General features: G+C 41.5%; 1 protein-coding gene across 2 annotated transcripts in view; it reads left to right on the plus strand.

Annotated features, from left to right (window-relative positions):
* Positions 1–18,904, plus strand: part of TIAM1 (TIAM Rac1 associated GEF 1) — a 198,924-nt gene that overhangs the window by 167,546 nt on the left and 12,474 nt on the right. For both annotated transcript variants that reach the window (XM_053564925.1, XM_053564926.1), the window contains 4 exons: positions 5,464–5,572; positions 9,502–9,681; positions 9,771–9,889; positions 14,118–14,226. In XM_053564925.1, the coding sequence (XP_053420900.1) occupies positions 5,464–5,572; positions 9,502–9,681; positions 9,771–9,889; positions 14,118–14,226 (517 nt within the window). The remainder of the gene's footprint in view (positions 1–5,463; positions 5,573–9,501; positions 9,682–9,770; positions 9,890–14,117; positions 14,227–18,904) is intronic.

The raw sequence follows: 18,904 nt of genomic DNA on the forward strand, positions 1-18,904 counted from the left end.
ATGTTAACTTTAGTGAAGTTGATTATGATGTGTCTGGGAGATGTCTTATTTGGGTTGAGTCGTGCTGGAGTTCTGAAACTGTCTGCTATCTGAATTTCAGAATCTCTTGGCATGTCTGGAAAGTTCTCCTTCATAATCTCATGGAGAAGAGACTCTGTGCCTTGTGAAGCCACTTTGTCGCTTTCTGGGATCCCTATAAGACGAATATTGGTTTTCTTTGAATTATCCCAGAGTTCTCTGAGAGAGTGATCTGTTTTTGCCCTCCATTTCTCTTCCTCATTGAGAGTTTGGGAGTGTTCGAAAGCTTTGTCTTCAATGTCAGAAATCCTTTCTTCTGTTTGTTTCATTCTGTTACTGAGGGATTCTACTGTGTTTCTCAGATCTTTGAGGGCTGTGACTTCTTGCCTCAATGTGTCAAAATCTTTGGTCATTTGGTCTTTGAATTCATTGAATTCTTGAGATATCTTTTGGGTTACTGCTTGGAATTCTAATTTGATCTTATTTGCTATCCGGATTCTGAATTCGATTTCTGACATCTCAGCTATTTGTTTGTGCATGGGATCTTGTTCTGTGTCTGCCCCATTGCTGTTTTCTTGATCACTTCCAGGCATCTTGTGGTTGAGACTTTAGGGTTTTCTATATTCAAAAATCATATCATTAGCAAAGAGCAATAGTTTGATCGCCTCTGTTCCCATTTGGATGCCCTTGATCTTTAAGGGTAGGACTTCCAGCACTGGGTTGAATAGTAATGGTGATAGTGGACATCCCTGTCTGGTTCCAGTTCTAAGTGAGAATGCTTCAGTTTTCCTCTGTTCACTATGATGTTGGCTGTGGGTCGGTCAGAGATGGTTTTTTCATTTTAAGGAATGTCCCATCTATGATAATTTTCATAAGTGTTCTTATTAAAAAATGATGGTGAATTTTGTCAATGTTTTTTCTGTATTTACTGAGAGGATTATATGGTCTTTGTTTTTACTTCTGTTTAGTTGGTGAATTGTGTTTATAGATTTGTATATGTTGAACCAGCCTTGTATCCCTAGAATTAAGCCCACCTGGTTGTGATGAATTATTTCTTTGATGTGTAGCTGAATTCTGTTTGCTAAGATTTTCTTGAGTATTTTTGTGTCAATGGCATTAATGATATTGGTCTGAACTTTTCTTTTTTTATTGTGTCTTTTCTTGATTTTGGTATTAGAGTGATATTTGCTTCCTTGAAAGAGTTGGGAGAGTTCCTTCCTTCTCATTGCTTTGGAATAGATTTTTCAATACTGGTATAACATCCCTTTGAAGGTTTGATAGAATTCTGATATGGAATTGTTTGGTCCAGAATGTTTTTTTGGAAGTTTTTTTATTGTTTCAATTTTGGTGCTTGGAATTGGTCTGTTCAAGAGTTCTATTGCTTCTTGATTGAGTAATGGGAGGTAGTGTGATTTGGGGAATTTGTCCTTTCCTTCCCATTTTCAAATTTCTTGGCATAGAGATTTTAGTAGTATTCAGTAATGATAGCTTGTGTTTCTGTGGTATCTGCTGTCATTTCCCCTCTTTCATTTCTGATTGAGTTTATTAGAGATCTTTTCTGTTTCTGGTTAATCTGACCAAGAGTTTATCAGTTTTTTAAATTCATTTTTTCTTGATAGTATACCTCCAAGAGCAGAAGTTTTAAATTTTAAAACATTATTTAAAAATATTTTCTTTTCAGATCATTCTTTGGGCATCATTTCTATGAAATCTTTGCGTAAACCAGGATCATAAAGATTTTCCCTGAACCAGGCATTATAGGTCATGCCTGTAATCCTAGCACTCTGGGAGGCTGAGGCAGGTGGATTGCTTAAGCTCAGGCGTTTGAGACCAGCCTGAGCAAGAATGAGACCCCATCTCTACTGAAAATAGAAAAAAGTAGCCAGGTATTTATAGAAAAGAGATTTTGGTTAGCAGAACTTTTATAGGAACACGATTGCTACATTGGTTCTTTTAGCTACATGTGAGCATTTGAAATCTGAAAATCTGAAATCTCAAATGCTTGAAAATCCAAATCTTTTTGAAAGCTATCTCAGATCCTCGGCAGATTGAGGTAAGAGGATCGCTTGAGCTCAAGAGTTTGAGGTTGCTTTGAGCTATCATACTATGGCACTTTAGCCTAGGCAACAGAGTGAGACTCTCTGTCCAAAACAATAAATAAAAATAAAGATTTTCCCTATGTTTTCCTTTAGAAGTTTTGTAGTTTGGGGATTTACATTTGGTCTCTGATCTATTTTGACTTAAATTTGTTAAGAATAGGGCAATGAGGCGGCGCCTGTGGCTCAAGGAGTAGGGCGCCACTCCCATATGCCAGAGGTGGCAGGTTCAAACCTAGCCCCGGCCAAAATCCAAAAAGAATAGGGCAATGAATTTCTGGATATTCTGCATCTGGGTTCCCTAAGTGTTAACATTGGACTACGTTTGCTTTACCTTTCTTCTCGCCTCCCTCTCCTATATGCATGTATATGTGTGTGTGCATGAGTATATTGTGTGTATGTAAAACATTTTCTTTGAACCATTTAAGAGTCAATTGCAGGAATAATAGTACCTTTTTAACCCTAAATACTTCATGTAGTTCATTTTTGTGTTCAAGAGTTGCTTGAATTAGCTCATTTCCTCCCCTCTTCATAGTGTTTATGATATATTTGAAATGCTGTTTGGGGGTGGCACCTATGGCTCAGTGGGTAGGGTGCTGGTCCCACGTACCCAGGGTGGTGAGTTTAAACCCAGCCCTGGCCAAACTGACAAAAATAGTTGGGCATTGTGGCGGGCACCTGTGGTCCCAGCTACTTGGGAGGCTGAGGCGAGAGAGTCGCCTAAGCCCAGGAGTTGGAGGTTGCTGTGAGCTGTGACGCAACAGCACTCTACCGAGGGAAATGCTGTTTGGTTCATCGTCTCTTTGTCAGGATAACTATTTTCTAAATTAGCAAATTAATGACTCAGAACGTAGAACACATGATATAGGTGAGTAGTTTGTCAGTAAATCAAAAACGTTGCCTAATGTGAAACGTAGTAAAGATAGATATAGACATACGTAAAACACACTGTTTTAACATAAAATATCTAACATTCGTTATGTGCATTTCCACTTCTTTTGCTGATTGGTTGAATTTAGGTCTAGTTAATCACTTAAAGAACTAACAGAAAGGAGATTTTGGTTAGCACAACTTTGATAGGAACACATTTGCTACATTCCTTCTTTTAGCTACAGGTGAAGTATTTCAAATCTGAAAATCTGAAATCTCAAATGCTTGAAAATCCATATCTTTTTAAAAACCAACATGATGCCCAAAGAAATGCTTATTGGAGCATTTGGGAATTCAGATTTTTGGATTTGGGATGTTTGTTCGATCAGTAAGTATAATGCAAATATTCCCAAATCTGGAAAACATCCAAAATCCGAAACACTTCTGGTCCTAGGCATTTCAGATCAGGGATTCTCAACCAGCGCTTCCACACTAGACAGTCACGTTTCTAAATTCCATGTAAGCAGGACCTTCTTCACAGACTTTCACTTTGTTGCTTGTGACATAATCTGGTAATCTCCACATTCTATCTGTAATGCAAGACCTTGAAGGACACCGAGTGTCCCCTGCCTACAGGTCCCCTCCAGTCCCTCTGCCTGTGGACACCCACTCCTCTTAAATGAATTGCTGTTGGTTTTCACAGTTGCTTATTCTTTTTTAATCCTGATTGTATATTTGGCCACAAATATAAAAACTTGATAAATTGTTCAAAGTGTGTGGCACAGAACACTAGTCTCCAGGTAATTACAGGAAGAAATAATTAGTTCAGAAGTCAAATGAGCTTGGATACAATTTCCACTTGGAAACTTGCAAGGTACACCACCTATAAGAAGAGAAACACTGAGGAACTGGAGTCTTTGTTGGGGGAAATGCAGTCTTTTTGTATAAACCCCTCATATTTGTGTGCACTGAGATCAATTTTTTTAAGCCAGAATAATAAAATGAATATCTTAATGTTCTATCTGTGGTTACTATATGGTAAGTGCTTAGTAGATACTAAGTTAATAAAATGAATGACTTTAGGATAGGTGAAGGAAGGGGTTTAGAGCATTTTCTTACACAACTTTCCTTATTTAATTCTTGAGTGTGTCTCAGAGGATAATCATTCCTCACAGAGTCCGATGGCTCTTGCCAATACCCTTTTAGCCAGGCAGTAGAAGCTGGGAAGGACTTGGCAAATACAGGAAGAAAAGTTAATAGAATATATAGGAAGAAAATTTAGACCTCTAATTATCAATTATGAGTGGTTTAAAATAAAATATTTTTAACTTGGTAAACGGTGTGTGAAGCTAGTGAATGATGCCCCATGATCATATCAATGTACACAGCTATGATTTAATAAAAAAATAAATAAATAAAATATTTTTGGATTGTTAGTAGACAATCAGAATTCTTTGTGTTGTTCATTAGATACATTGTACTTTGGGGAACACAATTTAGCCCTCAAATCCAAGACCTTATTTCTGTGCTAAGAACCTAACTTTTAATTTTAAACCTAAATAAGCAAAACCTCTCTCTGAACAAGACTAGATCCATGTGAAATTTTTAAAAGATATTTTTTTCCAAGGCTTCTTTCATATATACAGAGAGTACCATAACAACGTTTACAATTTTAGGAAAGGAGAAAATTGTATTGATAATGCAAGTTACACTATACAAGATAACAAAAATTATTGGTGTATATTGAATATTACAGTTGCACACCGTATCTTATATCTCTTGTAATTGCAAAAGTGAAAGTGACTTAAATATTACAATTTTAATAGTTTTTTTCCTTTCTTAAAATGTGTATAAATTTTTTGGCACCCTATGTATGTATAACATTATATACATATATTTATAAAGAATATTTCTGCCCTTTGAAAAATATTTATTTTCTCATCAACATCCATAAACCCCCAAGATAGGTCATTAAAAGATACAGACTTGGAAAATCAGGGACATCGCCACTGTAGATATGGAGATGACAAAATCCAACAATATTGCCCAAGTTTATACACCCACATATTTTCTTTTTTTGTAGAGACAGAGTTTCACTGTACAGCCCTCAGGTAGAGTGCCATGGCGTCACACGGCTCACAGCAACCTCTAACTCTTGGGCTTACGCGATTCTCTTGCCTCAGCCTCCTGAGCAGCTGGGACTACAAGTGCGCGCCACAACGCCCGGCTATTTTTCTGTTGCAGTTTGGCCGGGGCTGGGTCCGAACCCACCACCCTCGGCATATGGGGCCGGCGCCCTACTCCTGAGCCACAGGCGCCGCCTACACCCACATATTTTCTGATGGTCAATTTTAAGGCATCAGCAATCAAGGAAGGGCACTAGCAGCTGTGGGGTGAGCCGGGAAGACGTGAGCTCTCTGCTAATATTTCTAGATGAGGAAGGCCACAAACCAACTCTGCTTTTTCTCCTTCAATCCAGAAAGTGCTGTTCTCTCTGGGGGGATCCTTTCTGTACTACGCTGACCGCTTCAAGCTCTACAGTGCCTTCTGCGCCAGCCACACAAAAGTTCCCAAGGTCCTGGTGAAAGGTGAGGCCTCAAGGGGGTGGCCGGTGGGTGTGTCACTTATCAATTCACGTTTGTATGGCCAACTGCGGTTGGGCACTTTTGATCAGAGTCACTGATGTGCCAGACAGCTGTTTTAGCTGCAATATGGGTTCTGAAAGGTGAAATGTAATAATATCTGGAATTAATAGGTTAGTTTTCTTGGCAAATTTTGGGCTAGAATTGATGGGTCAATTTGCAGTTCTGTAAGAACATAGGCGGTTTAGAAAGTCCCTGATGTTTTTTTTCCCCTCTTTTCCATTAATTTCTACTATAACCCACCACACTTCATAACAGCAGGTCTTCACTTAACATTGTCACTAGGTTCTTGGCAACTGCAACTTTAAGTGCTATGTCCTTTAGCAGGTGTTCGACTAACATCATTTTGTTACCATGTTGATGGGAAAAAAATTAGTTTCGTTATGTGTCATTTTGCTTAAAGTCATAGTTTCCAAGAACTTACCGACAAGGACTTACTTTGTGCCTTTTGTGGAATTTCATCTTTCCTTCACCTACTTTTATTCCTGGGAGTGTGATAGCAGCTACCAAAATGACTTCTAAAGCTGTTTCCATTATTCCCCCAAATTTCTCCACTTAAACTTATTTTTATGCAGAACAAAGTAGTATTTTTGTATTGGCAAGCTGCTTTTCTTAAGTGTTCCGAGAAGAGGATGGAACATTCTGAGACTCTCCAGACAAGGTGGTTGTGTTTCCATAGTTGAGTAGTGTAGTAGTTGGTGATGGGAAAAGCATTAAAGAAACCTTCTCTCGGTAAACCAGAGAACCAGTAGAAAGTTTGATTGTAAAGAATCTCTGGAAATCAACACTTTCTGTAGCTGCCAAGTACATAGCTGCGGATCGAGTCCTGGGATATGTAAATAATGTGCGTGTGTCATGTTTATGTTTGCTGCCAAAAGAGAACTAGTTTGACTTAATTAAAAACGTATTATAGGAAATTTTTTTTGTGTGTGTGGTTTTTGGCCAGGGCTGGGTTTGAACCCGCCACCTCCGGCATATGGGACCGGCGCCCTATTCCTTGAGCCACAGATGCCACCCTATTATAGGAAATATTGATGCAGTGCAGATCTCTGGATAACAAAAGAGCCTGCCCCAGATACAAACAGACCTAGTGGGAGTGGTAGTCTGTATGACAGTGTTCTAGTGGGCCCCAAATTTAAAGGGGGCCTGGGAATTTCTTTGTCCTTTTCCCTTGTGCTATATTGACCCTATAGTTTTGTGTGTTTATTTAAAGTTTTTATCAAATACTAATTGTTTTGAGATTGTTAAAGTGACAATGTTATAGTGATTTGCCCTACAGTGATATTATATGTATACCCCTACAGTCCTTAGAGCAATGTATGTTATTTTTAATCACTCAATTAGATTAAATTCTGCCCCCGTGGATTTTTCTTAATTCAATAACATTATTTTTGCACCTGGAAAATATTATGGTATCTTTTTCAAAGCTAGCCCTTAAAATGGTATGACCCACATTCTTCTAATTATGAAAGGAGCCAAGAGGGTGAAGAGAACTCTTTGAGAACAACAAAGGGACATGGCTGTGGTTCCTAACAGACTCGCAGCTGGGGGTGGGGGCACTCCAGTGGCAGGCGCAGCAAGCGCTGAGAACTGGGCCCTCTGTGTTCTTATAGGAAATGCAGTTGGTGGGTTAAACACCCACAGTTTTATTTTTGGACTGAAAGATTTTTGTGGGGGAGGGCTCCTAGCCCCTTCTAAATGTGCTTGGAGACTTAGGATGCCCCAGGAAAGCCATAGCTTCCACATGCATGGGCCCAACCCTGGCCTGGCTTCCCTGGCCCCTGGGCCAGTTGGTCCCTTATTCCCAGTGTCCCTTCTATCCAGGGATTTGTTCTTTGGAAAGAGGAGAGAAGATGACAATACCAAAGACTCTCCTCCTCCTAATGGACCTTAAAAGGGGTGAAAAGACTGTGCTCTCATGAGGTCTCCCCATGATTGCTGCTTTTCTTAATTGAACAAAGACAGAAGAGTCACTTTACAGTTTCATGACACCCTTTTAGGGTATCTTAAACCTTAGCTCACATTCTTAACCGTGGGATATGGAAATACATATATGCCCATTGGTTTTTTTGGAGGGGGATTATTTATTTTAAATACCTTTTATTTTTGAGACAGAGTCTCGCTCTGTTGCCCTGGATAGAGTGCTATGGCATCATAGCTCACAGCAACTTCAAACTCTTGGGTTTCAGAGATCCGTTTGCCTCAGTGTCCCCAGTAGCTGGGATTATAGGTGTTCACTGCAGCATCCAGCTATTTTTTCTTTTTTTAGTAGAGACAAGGACTCGCTCTTTTTCAGGCTGGTCTTGAACTCCTGAGCTCAAGCTATCCGTCAGCCTTGGCTTCTCAGAGTGCTAGGATTATAGGCGTGATCCACCATGCCTGGCAGATTATTTATTTATTGAAGATAGGTTTGAGTTCCCATGACATACCAGGTGCTGTTAGGAAAAGTGTGGAGTCACTGGAGTGCTGTGTCTGATTTCCAATGGGCAAAAGGTGTCCAGATGAACACTTAGGTTCTGAATGTGAAGAATGCTTTTTATCACATGCTGATTGTGTTCATTTACTTGTTTATCATAAAGGACACAGCTCAGAAATGGCCAAATGGAAGAGAAGTATAGGGCGAGGTGTGGGGAGGGCGTTGTGCCGTCCTCCAGCACCTGCTTATGTTCACCAGCCTGGAGGCTGCGTGCACATGTCCATTGTTAAGTCCCTTGGATGTACTGTCCCTTCCCTTCCCCTTCCCATGCTTCCCCCTGCACCCCCATTCCCTGGCACCTGGAGTTGGATCACCTGGATTACTCTTCCCACTCCTCTGCCAGGAACATCTGGTTATTTTGGCCCTGCCATTCCCTGAGTGGCTTTCTAAACCAGCTGGGACTCAGATGAGAGCAAGGCTGGAGAGGCAAGTGCCGGATCAGGTCAGACCCCGCCCTGCAGATGCCAACAGGTGGTGCTGCTGAGTTGACTTTGAACTAGATCCCTGTGGGAGACCCAGCCTTGCCCCACTCAACCGGAGCTGCAAGGAGCCTCTGCACCTTTGGTTACCTGGGTGTTTTCTGGTGTTTTTTCAAAACAGGTTCTGCCAGCAGTGAGATGCTTAAAAGATTAGGAAAACCAGGGTTAGGAGAGTTCACAAGGCAGGTTTTATTGTTATTCCACTATAGTGAGGCCAGCAGATCAGGTTATAGTCCCAAGAAAAGAGGGGACTCTGTGTCACACCGCAAGATTAACACCTAACCACCAGGGTGGTTCAGGAGGCAGAGAAGCCAGGGAGAAGTGTAGTCCAGAGTCTTTATGGTGGCTTCTGAGAGAAGGAATAGGTGAGTCTGGGGAAGCAGCAGGCTGAGCATTAGCTGGGTGGAGTGACTTCCTCAGGCTCTGGGGTGGACATAGTAGGTGCTGAGCTGCCCAAAATCTGGCCCTGGGGTGATTATGGAGAGAACAGCAGCATAGGGTTGTAAGAGCCTCACACAGGACTGGCTGGGTGCAGACTCTGCAGGCTCCTGAGCTGCAAAGCCTTTTACTATGTATTAATTGGTCATCCCTGGGAAAGGCAGTCTCCCCAGGGTCAGTAAGGCCCCAGATGTCAAAACATCAGAATGAAAGGCCATGCTTAAGTAGGATAAACAGCAGCCCCTGAAAATCCAGGTGTCCAGAACTTACAAACTCTGTTATCCTTTAACTCATCGGGCCTCTCCCCAACCCCAAATAAATAAGCCCTGCTGTACCTCCCACCTTTCCTCTTCCTGAAACCTGTTCTCTGCTCAGTCCTGCAAAAAGGCACCTTGGAGTCAGTGAATGCCAAGTGCAGGAGATTGTGAGAAGGGAGTCATTGGGGCGTTCCTCCCTGATAGCCTGTGTTTAAACCCTTGCAGCCAGGACAGACACGGCTTTCAAGGCGTTCTTGGACGCCCAGAACCCAAAGCAGCAGCACTCGTCCACGCTCGAGTCTTACCTCATTAAACCCATCCAGAGGATTCTCAAGTACCCACTGCTGCTCAAGGAGCTGTTTGCTCTGACCGATGCGGAGAGCGAGGAGCATTACCACCTGGACGGTGAGTCATGACCCCGCCCCGGGAGCTCCGCATGCGTTTCCCCAGAGATTCTCAGCCGTCTCTTTATTTCATGGTTTGTTTTCTGCTAGTGGCCATCAAGACTATGAACAAGGTCGCAAGTCACATCAATGAGATGCAGAAAATCCACGAAGAATTCGGAGCCGTGTTTGACCAGCTGATCGCAGAACAGACTGGTGAGAAAAAAGAGGTAAGGACCCTCTTCTCAGGATGGCTGTGAGGAAAGCTGGCTTTGAGTTTGCTTGTTTTTATTTATTTATTTATTTTTATTACCTTTTTTGGAGACAGAGTCTCACTTTGTTGTCCTTGGTAGAGTGCTGTGGTGTCACAGCTCATAGCAACCTCAAAGTCTTGGGCTTACGTGATTCTCTTGCCTCAGCCTCCCAAGTAGCTGGGACTACAGGTGCCCACCACAATGCCTGGCTATTTTTTTTAGAGACAGGGTCTCACTCTGACTCAGGCTGGTTTCGAACCTCTGAGCTCAGGCAGTCCATCCGCCTCGGCCTCGAGTTTGCTTGTTTTTAAAGGTGTAAATTATAAGTAAAATAGTTATAATCATATTGTTTTTCCTGGTGGCTTTACTGTCCTTTATCCAAAGCCACCACTTGAATGTTCTCCCTCAGCAGGACTGTTTCTTAGTCTAGAAAACATGTTTTTTGGTACTCAACTCTTCCCCCTTGAGATCTCTGGTTTTATTCTGTGTTAAATGTGAAAGTGAACTTCCATTACCACAATGTAGGATATTTCTATGAGCATCATCAAAGGCCAAGGTGTATCTCCAGATATCGGAATAACATTCAGCACGCAGTAGGTGGTCGTTAATATTTGTTGAATGAATGCAAACTTCATATCATTCTGGATCATGCTTCTTTTTAAGTCTACCCCAAAACCTACTTAGAAGTAGCAGGGACTGGGTATAATATAACACCTGAGGGAAGACTTAGAGAGAACTAAAAGTTGTGCCTGAGTTATTGAAGCACTTACATGAATAAAAATGTTGATAAGATGATAAGACTGAGATGAATTATAGGGAAAGGTAGTATATGATATGTAGTAGTGTCCGGCAATTCCTGTGTACATCCAGCTTCAATGAGAATATCCTACTCCGTTCTGCTTTCTACCTTAAAAATAAAAGGAGAAAAGCTGGGAGGAAACCATGAAGAAAACAAAAACAAAAACAAAAAGTGCTCCTGTGAGGGTGGTGCCTGTGGCTCAAAGGAGTAGGGTGACACAGCCCTGGGCCAAAAAAAAAAAAGAAAACTGTGCCAAAAAAAAAAAAAAAAAATGTTGGGCGGCGCCTGTGGCTCAAGGAGTAGGGCGCTGGTCCCATATGCCGGAGGTGGTGGGTTCAAACCCAGCCCCGGCCAAAAACCACAAAAAAAAAGTGTTCCTCCTGTGACTGGCAGCAGGATTAAAAGCAAAGGGGGTGAGAAGAAGTTTGGTCGTTTAGTCTAGATTAAAGAAAGCACCTATCTGCAAATATATGAAGGGTTATTATCCTGGTTCATTTCATGTCCTCTGCACAACAAAACAAGTTTTCATACTGTTAACATACTGTTAACACAATTTTCAGAAAGAGGTACAATCATGACATTGCATGTAAAAATAAACATATGTTAAGAAATTTATTTTATTTGTAAGATGTGGGATCCCCAGGCAGGTGTTATTAATATAGGGGTTCATTGGAAGAGTCAAAATCACAGAGATTTATATATGGAGTAAAGAAATGTTGAGATGCATTTTAAACAAAGACAAACTAGTTTTTCCACAGCTGGAGGAAACCAACGAGGCCAGTATTAGACTGGACAGAGTTTATACATCTGTCTGTTGCCTACACCTTAACCAAGGGCTGCAAAGGAACTCAAAGACAGTATACAGAGATAGACTCTGATAGCCCAGGAGCCCAGGAAAGTCTGCTGGAGAGGCTGTGCAATTTTCAACAGAAACCCTTTTTTTCCCCCCTACATAATAATATTACAAGCAGAGCATGTGGAAAGATGGACACTGCTACCCTGGATTTAATTCTTTCTTTTTATAAAACTTATAATAAGGGAAAAAATTATGCTTATTAAAGAAACAGGCAAAATACATAAAAAGGCAAGAAGAAAACTCTGCAGTCACCATACCCAGCTATTTTTTTCTATATGTAGTTGAGACTACGTCTCTTTCTTAATCAGGCTGGTCTCGAACTCCTGGCCTCAAGCAGTCCTCCTGCCTTGGTCTCTCAGAGCACTAGGATTGTAGGCATGAGCCACCAAACCCAACTGGAAATAAACATTTCCAATAAACTGGACATAAACATCTCATTATTTTTTTATCATATTTTCTTTCTATGCCAAGTTAATTGTTGGATTCGAATGATCTTAGGAGCAAATGACCATGATATTAAAGACTGGAAGGTGATATGGGTAATGGATTGCAAAGAATTTAGGGTAAATAAATGATGAATCTGATCAAAAGTCAACCACTGTAAAAAGGAATATGGCCTAGGTGAAACCTGAAGGTTTTGAAGCTGAAATTCTGTCAATCAAGTATTTTTCCAGTGAGAAACAAAGAGATAAAGGGCTATACAAAGTATTTTTCACAAGCTGAAATCATAAAAAGAAACACTTAGAAGTTGGAAGGAGTGATACATGACTGGGTAGCAGTTTTGAACAGTAGGAAAATCCTATTCTTATCAGGAGATCTAAAGCCTAGAAAAATTAAGACTTGGTAGAGATGCCAAAGAGTGAAAGAAAAGAAAATGTGATTTAGTGGGGTTCTCACTCCAGACTCACAGGAGGAACAACTAGGCCCTGGTGGGAATCAATTACTCAAAGGCAATTGATTACTCAAGAAGTCCCTGGCAAGGCCGGTTTGATCGTTTTTTCCTCCATAGAAGAGAACGGTCTTTAAACTGGAAAGCAGGATGGTCTTAATTTATCACTGGGGAGAATGAGTCCTGGGGAAATAGCATAACCCTGTGCCAAGATCGAGGACAGCTCTATACCACTGCGTGCATCAGTATACTGGGACAGCAGTAGGCAGGTGTTTGTGGTTGCACCCAAATTATGTTCTGATTTTCACACAGGTGACTACTGATCCTTGTAGTTCCCTTTTCATGACAATATGCGGCAAACACCTAGAATGGATTTATGAACAATTCTTAGACAGAAATAGGAAGGTTTATTGGTATCTATTAGTAATAGCAGCTTTGTGGTAAAATGGTGACATTTTCGGGCCACAAAGTACCTGAAGCCTGTCTTCAGCCAATTTTCCTTAGGATCTCTTTGAAGGCAATTATGGTCACAGAGAACAGCACTGGCAAATAAACTTTTTTTTGTTTTAATGAAGCTGGGCCTTCAACTTTCTGCCCCATGTTAAGGAGTTGGGCTGAACTACACAAACCATTTTGCTTAGGTAGGAGGAAGAATAAGGCAAAAGGGTGTTTTACCTTAAAAGAAGGCCTTAAAAAGCCTCAGTAAGGCATCCCAGTCCTTAGGAAGGCAGAGGTCTCCCTGCAGAACTCCCTCTGGGGGTTCAGGAAGAAGATTCCAAAGGGGACCAGAACAAGCCCAAGAGAGAGGCTGTGACCCCCTTACACTTTCAGTGTGGAAACTTGTTAAGAAAGAAACCATGTGCATAGGTACCATACCAGCCCATTTTTTCCTGTGTAAACAATCTAGATCTCAGTGTTTTGATTCCTTTTAGCTATCTTATTCCTGAGATTCTGGCAATAAACACGGAATGAAAAAAGATGAGATTTCCCCCTCCCGTACTCCCTTTTATCTGTGTTTGTTGGGGAATACAGAGGATTTATTTTTTTAATTAGGAAATCTTATGTGAATTAAAGGATTTTTAAATTAAAATTGCATTGTTTCTAGCTTATCCTTAGCTAGAACATAGTAATACTAATGCTCAGCATTAGAAAAGCTAACTAGATATTTTGATGCCTTCTGCCTATTGTTTCAAGTGGAGGTGATATTTATTGAGATGCTGGCAGATTGAGATGATTTATAAAAAATGTGATCTGTCATTTTGTGCTGTTTCTTTTCTTTTCTTTTCTTTTTTATTTTTTTTTGCAGTTTTTGGCCGAGGCTGGGTTTGAACCCACCACCTCTGGCATATGGGGCCGGCGCCCTACTCTGTTGAGCCACAGGTGCCCCCTGTGCTATTTCTTTTTTAAATAATTAAGTTGACAAGCAGAAATTGCATGTATTTGTAGTGTACAGCATGATATTTTGGTATTTGTTACATTGTGAAATGGCTAATTCAAGCTATTTAATTTACACACTGCCTTATATACTTAACCGAATGTTTTAGGAATAGTATTTTCATGCAGAAAAATTGACATGAGCCTGCTGAATTTTCAAATGTCATGAAAATCTGAGTATTGCTCACACCTCCTGGTAAGCTTTTGCCCCATCTGTAATTTTCAGGTTGCAGATCTAAGCATGGGAGACCTGCTTTTGCACAGTACCGTGATCTGGCTCAACCCACCAGCCTCCCTGGGGAAGTGGAAAAAGGAACCAGAATTGGCCGCCTTTGGTATGTTTCAGAAGCAGGTTTTGCAGAGAGGGAAAAGCTGGCTTTTTTTTTTTTTTTTTTTTTTGAAACAAGAACATTTCATTTCTAAGACACAATTTATTAAATAAAGTTAATTGCAGTTATCTAAACTGGTCTTTGGGCTATAGCCACCAACATCTCACAAATACTAAATGAAACCTTGCAGTTCAGTTGTACTGTACGGCCGCTCAGCTGCACAGATAGGCTGTGCCTACGTCTATCCCAGATATAAACATACAGGCAGGAAAAGAATGGTTTTTTGCTGCTGCTGCTCTGAATTTTTAAGATAATGGGCTAATAATAAAGCAAAGAAAAATAAAGTGAAAAATCAAGAAAAAACGGTCTCTGTTTCTGAGACCCTGAGCCCCGTATCTTTTATACTCTTCCTGATTTTGTGCTGCTGTGTACAAGATCAGGATGGAGGATGCTGATTCCCAGCTGAGCCGTTGTGGCAGCTCTGGGCTGCCTTGATCGTGGTGAGATACATCTCAGTCACATGGCTGCTAAATACTAGGGAAAGTAGAGATGTTGTGGATGATTTGTGTTTTAATAAACGAGCTCAGATGGATGCAGCTCCTGCAATTAGAGGTTTCATGTTATTGTATTGTAATACGCGTATGCTTTTGGAGAGAGAAACTGTGAGTTTTATACACTGGGAATTGTGCATAATTTAGGAAATAAGGCTTGTTATGGTATAAATGCTTCTTGGCATGTTGCAGTGTTGTTTCTGAATATAAAACCATCAACACTTCAAGCTTTTGTTTTATGTTCTGTTTTTTTCTCGCCTCTACTTATCATGGGCCGTAACAAAATATATAGGAAATCTAGCATTTGCCATTCTCTTTATATTATTTTTCTTGGCATGTAGGGAAAGGGGGCTATTTACTGATTCTTGACTGAACTCTTTTAATTCTTCCATCATGCAAATATGGCATTTTCTAATAGAACATCTTAGTGAGATCAAAGTCAGAGGGTTTAGTACAAAGATTTATTGGACTTCTGCTTAGATCTGTATTGCTAAAATTTCCAGCGAGCCACTGGAGTTATTGATGCCATTGTATTAAAAATAACGAAAGAACACTGAATGAGTCAGACAGAGCAGTGTTCACACGCGGGAAGTTTTGGGTGGGGATGGATGTTCAAGGCAGGCAGCTTTCTTTTTAGCATCACTCCTTGTGTTTCTCATATTGTGATTTCCTCCTGGAGAGGCCTGGGATCTCTTGGATGCTTCTTGGTAGCTCGTATTTAGGGTCCAGGATGCTAAAGTGACCCAAACCAGCCCCCGTTTCTTTTCTTTTTTTTTTTTTTTTACAGACAGAGTCTCACTGTACGGCCCTCAGGTAGAGTGCCATGATGTCACACGGCTCACAGCAACCTCTAACTCTTGGGCTTACATGATTGTCTTGCCTCAGCCTCCCAAGCAGCTGGGACTACAGGCGCCCGCCACAACGCCTGGCTATTTTTTTGTTGCAGTTTGGCCGGGGCTGGGTTTGAACCCGCCACCCTCGGCATATGGGGCTGGCGCCCTACTCACTGAGCCACAGGCCCCCTGTTTCTGATGGATAGATCACAGGGTAGCAATTCTAAAAGTTCGACATTTGGATTTTTCACAGTTTGCCCCCTGAATTTTATGGAGTTACTGTAATTAGAAATAAGCAGATTTAGAAAAAGAAAATAATTTAAGTAGGAGATACTAGGGGTGGGCAAACTCTTTTCTGCTAAGAGGCTTTGGGACCAAGAGGCCACTTGCTTTGCCAGTGTAGCCAAAAGTAGCTGAGGACAATATGGAAACAAATGAGGTGGTGGCATTGGCAAGTGGTGGGTGGGCCTGGGTTTGGACTGGGAGTCCTATTTTGTCAACCTGTAAGTGTTTCAAGAAAAGGCCAGTTTTGAAGTTTGGAGTTTTCAGGAGCCATGCTTCACAAGCTCAGATAAGATAGCAGACTCTGCTACTCTGCGTCCAGCCTTGAGGTTGTCTATGAGAGGGAGGTGTGGGGAGCCCAGCATACCTGTCCTGGTTGTAAATGGAAGCTGTGTCCCCAGCCCCAGGGCTGCACGTGGACAGCAAACTCAGTAGGGGCTGTGGTTCACAAGAAAACCTGCTGGAGGCTGTGTGATGTGAGACCAGCTTATATAGTAATTCAGAATCCTCTCCAGAATAATAAAAGAAAGGAAGGAGAAATCAGGATTATGAATAAAGGCTGGCTGCAGTCACCATAATGAGCTTGTCTGAGGATTCCCAGTCTTTACAGGTGACAGGTTTGAGGGTTTGGGTGTGATTTTCAGTAGCAAGACAGACCTCGTAGAAATGTACGGACATAGGAAGGGCTGCTGTGAGGGAAAGAGGCTAATGACCCTCAATCAGGCAGCTTTGGGGTTAAACCCCAGTTGTCTTTTTGTGTCAGTTTAAACCTCTAACCTCAGGAAATATTGTGGCTTTCTCCCAAAGCTGAAGTTGACTTGCTGGCAAAAAAAACATCTTGATATCTTGCTCCCAGAGTGGCTCATGTGTACTGAATGTTGATTATCACCACCTTAAAAAAAAAAAGAAAAGAAAAAAGAAACAGAAGTAGCTTGTCTGGGCTTCTGCCTTGAAGGATATTAGACACTCACCTTTTGGGGCACAGAAAGGATGCTTTAGGCTGGGAAGGGCAGCCAAGACTTTTGGAGATCCAGGCTGTGTCTGAAGGACTGTGCAAGGCCACAGAGTCAGTTGAGTGAGAATAGCCCCGAGATCTGGAGAAGGCTTAAGGAGGGGCTAAGGGTTATTCTCTGATCCTTGGTGATTAAGATGAGGGAATCTGTGGCAAGTCCATTAGCTTTGGAGCCATGCAGCACACCCTGGGGCTGTGGTCCCAGTGACTTGGTGGGTCTTCTGAGATTTGAGTTGATGGATTTCCTCTCCTGAGGTACATCTCTCTCTCTCTCTTTTTTTATGTTGGACCTCACATTTTATTTTCTGTCTTATTTTTTTTATTTAAAAAAAATTAATGTAATCATGGGTACAATGTGCTGGTTTTATATACAATTTGAAATGTTTTCATTGAAGCCTTCACAGCATTTTCTTAGTTATTGTGTCAAGACGTTTATGTTCTACACCTAGTAAATTTCACATGTACCCTTGTAAGATGCACCGTAGGTGTGGTCCCACCAATTGCTCTCCCTCCACCCATCCTCTTCCTTCCCCTCTCCTCCCTCTCTTCTTGCCCCTTCTTCTTGGGCTATAATTGGGTTATAGCTTTCATAAAAAAGGCAATAAACTGGTTGCAATAGACTGGATACTTTTTCTTCCATTCTTGAGGTACAGCTCTCTCTTTAAGGGGACCTCACTGTCCTGGCCTCTGTGATTCCTGATGAGAATGAAGGGTCTTCAAAGATAGCTGGTGCTCAGCTGCTGCCCAGAGATGGCACGGCCCCCTCAGGTCAAGGAGCACCTCTGGAAGGGAACCTTCCAGTCTATCCTTGGGGAATCTTGAGACTCAGATGCGTTAAGGTGTGAAGAGCTAGGGGCAGTCTAGACCCAGTGGCCAGTCAGGTTCTTTGCATCTCAAGGCTTATTTTTCTGCAGTGGAGATTAGGACGACCCTGCACAGAGGGAAATCTGGCCTGTCCTAAGTAAGAAAGAAAATGAACCAGACACTTGGGGTTTGTCTCCAGAGGGCCTGCGCACCTGGTGATCCATCCTGAGAATTCTCTGAATGTTCATTCTCGTTGTAATTCTGTGTCTGGTATGACAGGCTGTGTCTCCTCCAGGAGTTACATGACCAGGCTATTTCTTGGTGTCAGGGTTTGAAGTGATATGCAGATTGTCTTAGGATGTTCAGCTGCTAGAACAAAATGATATAAACTGAGTGGCTTACAAACAACAGAAATTCATTTGTCAAAGTTGTGGAGGCCAGAAGTCTGAGATCCCACTTTCTCATAGATGGTGCTTTCTAGCTGTGTCTCCATTTGACAAGAGTCAAGGCATCTCTCTTGGGCCTCTTTAATAAAGGCACTAATCTCATTTGTGAGGGGAGAGTCCTTATGGCCTAATCACCTCTCAGAGGCCCTTCCTCCTAAAAATGCCACATCAGTGATTAGTTTCAACATGTGAATTTTGGGGATGCACAAACAGTTCCAGGAGTGTTCAACCTTTTATCTTTTCTGCCACAAATTGGAAGAATAAGAGTTGCTTTGGGCCCTGCATTCAATACACGAACACTAAGGAAACTTCATGAACGATAGTAATAAAATGTTCATGCATTCCAACAGTACAGATAAGCAAAACAATCCTCAAATAATCAGTATATGGCCCACAAGCTGCAAGTTAGATATCCCTGAAGCAGAGACCCTGACACAAAGAACCAAAACAGGCTGAATCTACCCTTCCATTCCTTCTGGGGTCAGACTCTAACCCCCACCCCCCACCCCAGGAATCAGAATCATTGCATGTCAGATCCTTGGCATTGCTTAAGGAATTCTCTGGAAGATTATGCATCACTCCCTGTATCTCCCCACCCCCTGAAATAATATAAGAATAAAACCTCATATTTACTGCTCCTAAAGAGCTTATTCAGCCTATTTGGAAGAAGTAGGATTTGCATTCTACTTCATAAACTAATTTTTGTTTCTTTAGGTCAAAAAGATGAATTATATTTCCTGAATAAGAACACCATAC

This window comes from Nycticebus coucang, chromosome 16 (genome assembly GCF_027406575.1).
Source record: "Nycticebus coucang isolate mNycCou1 chromosome 16, mNycCou1.pri, whole genome shotgun sequence".
NCBI classification, from domain to species: domain Eukaryota; kingdom Metazoa; phylum Chordata; class Mammalia; order Primates; family Lorisidae; genus Nycticebus; species Nycticebus coucang.